Source organism: Microtus ochrogaster, chromosome 6, assembly GCF_000317375.1.
Source record: "Microtus ochrogaster isolate Prairie Vole_2 chromosome 6, MicOch1.0, whole genome shotgun sequence".
Lineage (NCBI taxonomy): Eukaryota > Metazoa > Chordata > Mammalia > Rodentia > Cricetidae > Microtus > Microtus ochrogaster.
Window position 1 is genome coordinate 85,002,695 of NC_022013.1, and position 10,388 is coordinate 85,013,082.

At 39.9% G+C, this 10,388-nt stretch overlaps 1 protein-coding gene across 1 annotated transcript in view; it reads left to right on the plus strand.

The window, feature by feature from the left end:
* Window positions 1-10,183, plus strand: part of Tfb2m (transcription factor B2, mitochondrial) — a 20,990-nt gene extending 10,807 nt beyond the window's left edge. The window contains exons 5-8 of the mRNA XM_005348981.1: window positions 2,627-2,716; window positions 4,576-4,638; window positions 5,674-5,834; window positions 9,778-10,183. Coding sequence (XP_005349038.1) covers window positions 2,627-2,716; window positions 4,576-4,638; window positions 5,674-5,834; window positions 9,778-9,955 — 492 coding nt within the window. The 3' untranslated portion in view covers window positions 9,956-10,183. The remainder of the gene's footprint in view (window positions 1-2,626; window positions 2,717-4,575; window positions 4,639-5,673; window positions 5,835-9,777) is intronic.
* Window positions 10,184-10,388: the final 205 nt, after the last annotated feature.

A 10,388-nucleotide genomic window follows, 5' to 3' on the forward strand; every position in this document is an offset into this window, starting at 1 on the left:
ACCAGGCTGGTCTCGAACTCACAGAGATCCACCTGCCTCTGCCTCCCGAGTGCTGGGATTAAAGGCGTGCGCCACCACCGCCCGGCTGTCCTCTTTGGTTTTTCATCACCTTGACTGATGTTATCTTTGATAGGAGGGTACATCAACACTTCTTTCCATTAAAAATGAAATTCACGTCCCAATGAAAATAGCAGAGGAAGTTGATTTTTATAGACAGTGGAGAACTGAAGAAAGCTAAACCAAAACAAGATAATCATTTCACAATTAATATTTCTAAAACAGAAATAGAGATGCAGAACAATAGAAAGATAGCAAATTGGTTACCACTGTGTTCTTTCAGATGACCTTTATAACGATTAATACAGAAGGACAGTCATTATGTTGGCAAGTTGTCCCTGGCTTGTTTGCGAACTTCGGCTGCTCCTGATTTCTGGGGAAAGCAAATAAGCAGTATGGGTTCACCTTGGTGGCACGGAGCTCAAGACTGTGGCTCCAGTTTAACTTTTAGTCTGCTCTTCGGGAGTCTAGTGCACAGACAGCAGCCTCTCTGCCTTTTCCTTTTGAGTGAGGAGCTGTCCTGCAGTCCTGAGTAGTGCTGTTAGGATCTGCTAAGGGATCACAGTGCTTCCTGTGCGTGAGCTTTGCTCCAGTATAATTGACAGTGTCCATTTGTCCATAATGGATCCCTAGGTAGGAATGCGGTGTAAGAAATGAGGGAATGTCTCCTCACCCAGATAGTATATATTGGCTAACCATGTAGAATGGGAGCAGTCAAACCTGACCTTTCATACATACGTACGTGCATACGTGCATACATAATACATAATTCATATACAGTATATAAACCAAAAATGAGAGCAAGGTATGTAAGAATGTTCTTCAGGTTGTAAGTTGACCACAGTGTGTGTGGTCCAACTATTTGGGAGGCACTTGGGGGTAGAGGAAGAAGGTTCAGGATCAAGGTTATCCCCAATCGTTGCAGACCAGCCTGAGCTACGTGAGACCCAAAATTTTATCTTGCTTTCAGCTTCTTTAACATGGACTTTTCTGTGAGATCCTTTCTCAGTGATACCTTCCATTAATAATAAGAATAATAACACTGATGGTATTATCCTTAATGTCCAGCAAGAGTCAGCTTTGCTGGGATGGTGGTGGCATGCCCCATAAATCCCAGCACTCAGGAGACAAAGGTCAGCATGGTCTACAGAGTGAGTTCCAGGACAGCCAGGGCCACACAGAGAAACCCCATCTCAAAAATACGATTAATAATTATTTTTTATTAAAAAGTCATTTTGTGTGTGTGTGCATGTGTACACTCATATTCACTCACATGCGTGCACATCATTGTTAGCCATGTGGGAGTCAGGAGAAAACTTGGAAGTGTCATTTCCTCCTTCCACCATGTCGGTCCCAGGGATTGGATTCAGGCCCTCAGGCCTTCAGGCTTGGTGACCAGCACCTTTACCCAGTAAGCCATCTTGCCATCACCAGCCATAACAATTCTTGATGCACGTAATTCTAACATACCTATCTTTCTCCGTAGTACATGCTGTTGTGTTGTTGTTAGATCCATAGTGTAGGAACTGTGTTGGTGGGTAAATGATGAGTTTCTCCTACTTATGTTTGTAGTTTTTGAAACAATCTTGCTCTGTAATATGGGCTGGATATTGAACTCACTCTGTAGCCCAGGCCAGCCCTGAACTCAAAGGAACCCTACCTTAGTTTCATTAGTGCTGAGGTTACAAGGTGTTTGCTACCATGTCTGGTCATTATACATTTTTTACTTTTGCTTTTGTTAAATAAGATTTCCCCCTGAAAGTCACATTATTAAAAGCAATTTCAAATGTAGTAATTATTTTGAGATTTTATTTTTATTTCATGTGTATGATTGTTGCCAGAATGAATGTCTGTGTACCATATGCATTTAGTGCTTGAGGGGTCAGATGAGGGTGTGGAATTACAGACGGTTGTAACATGTCATATGGGTGCTGAGAATTGAACCTGGGTCCACGGAAGATCATCAAGTGCTCTTAACTGCTGAGCCATCTTTTTGGCCTGTGGTTTTGTTTTGTTTACATTTTTATTTAGATGCATGTATTTATGCCATGTGTGCGTGTACTTGGCAGAGGCTAGAAGGTGTTGGAGCTAGAGTTACAGGCTCAACAATTCTTTATGCACAATTTAATAGCTCACAGTTTGAGTTCTGAGTGGCATTTTGTCTGTGCCAGGAACCAAATTCCAGTCCTCAGAAAGAGCAACAAGTGCTCTTAACCAGCCCAGTCCATATACAGTCAGTTTTGTATGTTGATACCATATGTTTTCAAAAAAGAAAACTCTGATTGAAAATCCTTAAGTTTAATGTTTTGTGCTTAGTTCTCATCTGTCTGGTTTGTTGAGACAGGGACTCTGTATGTAGTCCTGTCTGTCCTGGAACTCACAGAGATCCTCCTGCCTCTGTCTCCTGAGAACTAAGTTCAGAGGTGTATGCAATCACACCTGATCAATTCTCATCTTTTAATTTAAATTTCTAGATGCTATTAAGATGTTAAAGTTAAGATCTGACATTTGATGTTGATTATGAGTCTATGTAACATAATTTTGTCTTTTTTTTTTTTTTCTTCACTAGAAACTGACAGCAACTCCTAAAAGGCCAGATTTATACCAGGTATTGAGTGTGCTTTGGCAACTGGCTTGTGATATTAAGTTTATTCACATGGTGAGTAAAGTCTCCAATGCTGGGACAACTTTATAACTCAGAGGCTAATTTATTAAAAGACTTAATTTTATTATTTTTCAACGTGTTTAGTTTTATTTTGAGATAAAACAAAACTAAATCTACCTGGTATGAGTTCACAAAGATCCTCCTGCCTCTGCATCTTGAATTCTGGGATTAAAATCATACACTATCACCAGTTATTGAAAGGAAAGTAATGTTGATACTTCTTTGGCACCTTTTTTCTCAAATCATAAAGGTAATACGACAAGAAGGTGGTGGTGCTGCATGCCTTTAATCCCAGCACTCTGGAGGCAGGGGCAGGTGGATCTCTGTGAGTTCGCGGCCCGCCTGGTCTACAGAGCTAGTTCCAGTACAACTAGGATGACTCATAGAAACCCTATCTCAGGGGGGCTGTAGAGATGGCTCAGTGGTTAAGAGCATTGCCTGCTCTTCCAAAGGACCAGAGTTCGATTCCCAGCAACCACATGGTGGCTCACAACCATCTGTAAAGAGGTCTGGCGCCCTCTTCTGGCCTTCAGGCATACACACAGACAGAAAATTGTATACATAATAAATAAATAAATATTTAAAAAAAAAAGGAACCCTTTTTTCGGGAAAAAAGGGAAAAAAAAACAAGTAATATAACTAGCTCATAATAAAAGTAGGAAACTTACTGGGTGGTGATAATGCACACCTTTAATTTCAGCATTGGAGAGGCAGAGGTCAGCCTGATCTACAGGGCTAATCCCAGGATAGCCAGGACTACACAACCTTGCCCCAAGAAAACAAACAAACAAACACAAGAGAATGAAACTTGGTTTGAGACATGCTCTACGAAAAGGAAATTTTGGGAATCAATACTGTAGTTCTATAGGACATACAGGACGTATTTTGGTCTTCTGTTTTTTTATGCTTTTCTTTTTTTTTTTTCTTTAATATAGTGAATATCACATTGCCTTGTTTTATGAGACAGGGTTTCATTATATAACCCAGGCTCACCTCAGACTTTCCATCCTCCTGTCTCAGTATCTTAAGTGCTAGGATTATAGATGTATACCATCATATGTAGCTTTACCCAGTCTCTTACCTGTTACACAAAATATGCTGTTTGGATATTGTAGTTCAAATAGTCATTGTTAATACTTAGTTAGCAATACCAGATAGGATTTGAACTGATTTATTCTTTTATTTGTGTGGGGGTTTTGTATTTGAACATAGAGACAAGTGCTCAAATACAGAGTTATAGCCCTAGCCCCTAGATATGGTTTGCTTTTTTATCTGGTTTTGTTAACAGGGTGGGGTTGACTGGATCTCATAGCCCAAGCTACCTCTACCTCCTAAATACTAGGATTATATTGTACACCACCATACCCAGATTTGCATAGGTATGTAGGTTTTTTTTCAGTTTTTTTGTTTGTTTGGGTTTTTTTTTGGGGGGGGGTAGTAATAACTTGTGGTGTTTGACTAAAGAGAACTAACAGAATTGAGGAGCCTTCGGCCTCATTTGAGATCTATGTAAGCGAAAGAATGCCCTGGGGTAGAAGAGATGGCTCAGTTGGTAAAGTGCTTACAGTACAAGCATGAGAACCTGAGTTCAATTCCCAGTACCCATGTAAAAAAGAGCCCAAGGGCTTGGGGAGGCAGAGACAGGAGGATCCTTGGGGCTTGCTAGCCAGCTAGACCTACAGAATTCAAAGATCCAGGTTCTGTGAGAGACCCTTACTCAAAACTAATGTGGAGAGAACGATAGAGGAAAAGACCTGAAAACAGTTTCCACCCTCCACACACATGCCCATGTGCACACGCACCACATAGATCTACAGAAAGAAAGAAATATCTTGTCTGTTTTTTTCCTCCAGGAACCTTGGTCGTCGTTTACTGTATATACTGAAAATGGGCACTTAGAGAAGACAAAGCTTAGGGTAAGAACAAATGATGCTATTCCCATGTATCACATTTATTTTCTTAAAGATTGTCTTCAGAGGCTAGAGAAATATCTACCCCACAAAAAAGGATTATCTTTTCTGTATTAAGTTTTTCAGTAATAAAGTTATGCATGCTTATGTTTGCACACACAGTAAATAAGTGTATGTTTAGAAAAAGATAAGGAAAAGGCTAATCAATAATACATTTGTATTCTTGTATCTGCTAGTGGTTTTCCTTGAACATAGCAGCAACTTGATTCATGTTGATGTTGTGTCTGGACTCTGATTTTACTATAACTACAACTCAGTACACTGTAGGCTGAAGTTTCCTGTCTTGGAACAACTTGGTCCCAAATATCCAGCCGTTGCTTCCAAATTATCACACAGAGACTTAATATACTTATAAATGCTCAACCAATAGCTTAGGCTTATTATTAACTAGCTCTTAAACTTTAAGTTTTATTACTCTTTATGCTCTGTCATGTGACAGTACCTTTTCTCATCACAGCATGCCCATCTTTCTCGGCTTCTGGCCAGTGTCTCTCTGCCCTTCTCTTTCCCTTCATCCTTACTTTGGTCACCCTGCCTATACTTCCTGCCTGGCTACTGGCCACTCAGCATTTTATTAAACCAATTTGAGTGACAAATCTTTACAGTGTATGAGAGGATTATTCCACAGCAATACACTTTAGCTGTCTGTTTTAGATAAAGGACTCAGTCTGAGCTTGCAGCCCAGGAGGTGGTGACTGGTTTGCTAGACACACATTGGGTTTGCCTCACGGCTGAGCATTGGAGTAGGACCCTCACATCACCTCTGGTGGCAAATATAAACAAGTCATATACAGAATAAAAAGCTCGTCCTTCTAGGTTACTTTCTGCTCAGAACTCTGACATGACCCGGGTTATAAAGTGTCAGGCCTTCAGTAAGAAAACCCAGAGACACTGGGGATGTGCAAGTGGCTTGGAGGCGTAAAGGTCAGTGCTTACCCTGCAATAGTTTATGACTAATGAAGTTATTTCTTTTCTGTCTAGGAATCATTAAAATCAATGAAAGAAAATCTGTATTTTATTCAAATGACTCCTCGTAAAGGTTTATTTACAGAACACTTAAGTCCGTTGAATTATGATATATTTTTCCACATGGTAAAGCACTGCTTTGGGAAGCGCAGTGCCCCAATAATACAACATTTAAGGTAAGTAGAAATTCAATGAAGACAAACTGTAAAGGTAGTGATGTAATGTGACTTTCTCCTGTGTTATAAGGTGGTTTTTCACATCTTGATTTAGAGTAAGATGTGCCCATGTTCATTTGCCTGTTAAAAATACTTCCTTCTAGACTGGAAAGATGATTGAGAAGCAGTTCACAAATGACTGTAATTCCAGTTCCAGGGACTCCAACACCCCCTGCTTTGCCTCTGTGGGTGCCACACACATGACACGTACACACCTACCCATAAGATAAGATTTAAAAAGCAGTGAGTAAAGATACCCGTTTCCCTGTTGTGCATTATGTTTTCTTTTTAATATTTATTTATTTATTTATTATGTATACAATAGTCTATCTGTACGTATGTCTGCAGGCCAGAAGAGGGCACCAGACCTCACTACAGATGGTTGTGAGCCACCATGTGGTTGCTGGGAATTGAACTCAGAACCTTTGGAAGAGCAGGCAATGCTCTTAACCACTGAGCCATCTCTCCAGCCCCTTGCATTATGTTTTCTACACCTCCCTCTGACCACTTGTTTGGCAGATGATTCAGGCTTCTTACTGACTAGCTCTACATATAAATTAGCTCATTTCTAATCATCTGTATATTGCCACATGCCCCATAGTTTACTAGTCATGGTCTGGCATGTTATTCCTCTGGTGACTGTTGGCATCTCCCCGACTCTGCCTTCTTTCACCCTGTCTCTCTGCTTGGACTTTCCGCCTAGCTATATTCTGCCCTGCCATAGGCTGAAGCAGCTTCTTTATTAACCAATGGTAATAAGACATATTTACAACATACAGAGAGGTATCCCACATCATTGTTCAGTGTATGTTTATTTTGTTTTTATGTCTGTGCATACTTGTGCTATTCCTGTGTCCTTTGGAGACCAGAACAGCATTTGTATCCCTGGAGCTGGAGTCACAAGAGCTGCCTGACATAGGTGCTGAGAACTGAGCTCAGGTCCCCAAAAAGAGCATCACACACTCTTAACCACAGAGCCATCTCTCCAGTCAGTGTGCTGTGTTATCCATTCACCTTGTAACTAGCAGTTCCTAAAGTGTTGTCAGAAGATGGAAAAAGTGTTAGAAAGTTATTTTAATTAATAATCATTTACCATATAGCCTTAATGAGACTGTTAACTAGAATTGTTTATTTTTAGTTAATTTATTTGTTTAGTTATTTAGAGATTCAGTTTTATATAGCCCAGGCTAGCCTAACTTTCTGTACAGTCAGAGATGACTGAACTTCTGACCCTCCGGCCTTTACTTCCCAAGCACTGGGATTATAGGTATATAGATGTATACACCACACTATTTACACATAAACAGTAAGCCCGTAATCTCAACTCACAGGGGCAGGAGAATCAGTCACATGAGTTCAACGCCTGTATTGTAAATTGCAGATCAGACTGAGATATAGAGTGAAACCATCTTTAAAAAGCCTCACACATGGATTGTTGCACACTTTTAATCCCAGCACTTGGGAAGTAGAGGCAGGTGGATCTCTGTGAATTTGAGGTTAGTCTCATCTACACAGTGAGTTTCCATGCCAGCCAGGGCTATGTGGTGAGATCCTATTAAAAAAATAAAAAGGTAATATGTAAACTAGGATTTTTGTGAGGTTTGATTATACTACATTAAACTTAAGTTGGTATCTAGCTCTGAAATTTTAGGAACAACTATCCAGTCTCCTGAGTGCTAAGATTTTGGCTTAACATTTTATATAAAATATTTCTCATCCAAGCCAAGTATGGTAGTACATACCTATAATCCCAATACTTGAGAGTTGAGAGGTTTCTGTCCCACCCAGATCCCCCAGCTGTTAAGTCCCAAAGAAACACACAGAAGTCTACATTAATTAGCTCAGGCTTCTTATTAACTCTTACAGCATATATTAGCCCATAATTCTTGTCTGTGTCAACTACCTGGCTTTCTCATCAGTGAAGCTTTCTCATCTTGCTTCCTATGCATCTGGATGACGGCTGCAGGCTGAGCTTTCCTCTTCCCAGAATTCTCCTGTTCTCGTTGCTCTGCCTATACTTCCTGCCTGGTTGCCCCACCTATATTTCCTACCTGGCTACTGGACAATCAGCATTTTATTAAAATACAAGTGACAAATCTTTATAAAGTACAAGATCATTGTTCTACAGCACTCCCCCCCTTTTTTTTCAAAAAAATTCTGAATCTAATCTCCCATATTTAGCTTTCTTCCTGACCATTATCCATAACAACTTGTAACCAACACTCTAAACAAAGAAAAATATCTATAGTCCATTTTTTGGAGTGTGGGTTTTTTTTTAGGCTACTTCCTGCTTATTGGGGGTGCTGATAATCTTATGGGATTATGATCAAGTCCTGACTGGAGTATCCTGTTAGGCTTGATCATCTCAGCATTTTGAGTCTGTTCTGGATGTAGAACTCAGACATCTGGACCATCCACTCCTATTGGAGATTTCTCAGGGGACCTGATTTTTCTTAGCCAAGAATGAATTCACAGCCTCTCATTTCCTGTAGAAACAAAAAACCTCTTCTCTAAAGTAACATATCTTTGACTTAAAGTTTGAAGTCAAAGCATTTCCAAAATATATATGTTCTACGGGCAGTGGTGGTGCACACCTTTAATCCCAGCACTTGGGAGGCAGAGGCAGGCGGATCTCTGTGAGTTCAAGACCAGCCTGGTCTACAGAGCTAGTTCCAGGACAGGCTCCAAAACCACAGAGAAACCCTGTCTCGAAAAACCAATATATATGTTCTATTAATCCAACAGCATTTGTAATCAAATGTCTTTTAGTAGCTGTTGTTCCTTCCTCAGCCATCAAACAATTCAAAGACAACACAATTAACATACATTATCCAGACTCTTTGTGTAGTTTCCATCTTTATGTGGCTTATTTTAAACTTTTTTTTTTCAGACTAGGTTTCTCTGTGTATCTTTGGCTATCCTGGCACTCACTCTGTAGACCAGGTTGTCCTTGAACTCATAGAGACCAGCCTGCCTCTGCCTCTTAAATGTTGGGATTAAAGGTGTGTGCTTCTACACCCAACTACTCTCTTTTTTATTTTAAGGACCTTACCCTTTTTTCTTTTCCAAGCCTACACATATTTTTAAACACACTGTAAACCATTTAGAGGTTTCTTTTGTCTGAATCTATCTTTACTGTATATCTCTCTTTTTCTGACCACATGAGTCTTTAATTTGCTAAGTGATTTAGCGAATTAAATTAGCTGGGATTAAAGCCATGGCTTTGATGGGCTAGATCCACCCCATTCCTTAGCTTTCTGAGAGTCTAGCCTCATGGCAGAGGTACTGGCCGGAGCAATGTTTATTGCCATAACTCTATGGCGCTTCCCTTCCACCACCGGGAAGCATGCTGTTGGTTATTCATCAACACCATTGAAGTGTTTTGTAACAGAGCTTCTTAAAGGGGCTGCAAGGTTTTTGCAGCTAAAGCTGAGTCAGGAAGCTTCTCTTAAATGAGACATGCGTGCCTCTAGCAAACAACCCACCTGAGAAAATGCTACCAAGAAGCCGTGCTTAACTCTGTTCTTTTTGTGTCTAGAATTCCTTCTCAAATTCTCTCAGGTTTTAAGTGGATTTAGTTGTCCACATTGGCACCATTTGTTAACAGGTTTCTGTCCTGCCCTGTCCCATAGCTGTTCAGTCCCAAAGGACCACACAGAGGTCTACATTTATTATAAACTGGTTGACCTATTAGGAGTTCAGAGTCACCCCAGCACAGAGGATTTACATATATTACATGTGGTGTGTGTGTGTGTGTGTGTGTGTGTGTGTGTGTGTGTGTGTGTATTCCGAAGTAAATTATATAGGCTAGTCATCTTAATTGAATTTAGGAGGCAACTCTCTTAGACTTAACTGTTGTGAAAAGGGATTAATCATGTTTACTTGTTTGTTTGTTTGTTTTCAGTTCATTGAGCACAGTTGAGCCAATTGATGTACTGAGGCAGGTGAGACTAAACCCTGGCGCGACAATTCTTCAAATGTATCCTCAAGACTTCAAAAGACTATTTGAAACTATAGAACGTTCCGAGGACACTATCTTTAAATGGATCTACAATGAAAGCTTGGAAGACATTCAGGCCTAGGCAAACAGTCTACAAGCCATGAACTGGAGCTGCTTATCTATTTATTTGGAAATTATGAGACAAATGAAAACTGAATTTTAAGAAGTTAACACCCTTTCAACAAAAGAGAAATTATTCTCGTCTGGCACAGATGGGGCTGGTACTTTCTTCTGAAGTTGATATCTTTTGACACACTGGAAAAGACAGTGGCTGTGGTTTTATTCAAAACTGAATAAAATATAAAGTTCTCAGTTTGACCAGATAAAATTGTTCTTTTAAAAAAATTACTATCTGCAGTAGATCAGTGGTAGAACACATACCTAATGTGTCCAAGGTTCTGGTTTTATATTACTCTCTGCTATAGATCAATGGTAGAACACATACCTAATATGTCCAAGGCTCTGGTTTGTTTTTTGTTTTTGTTTTTGTTTTTTTTTTTTGGTTTTTCGAGACA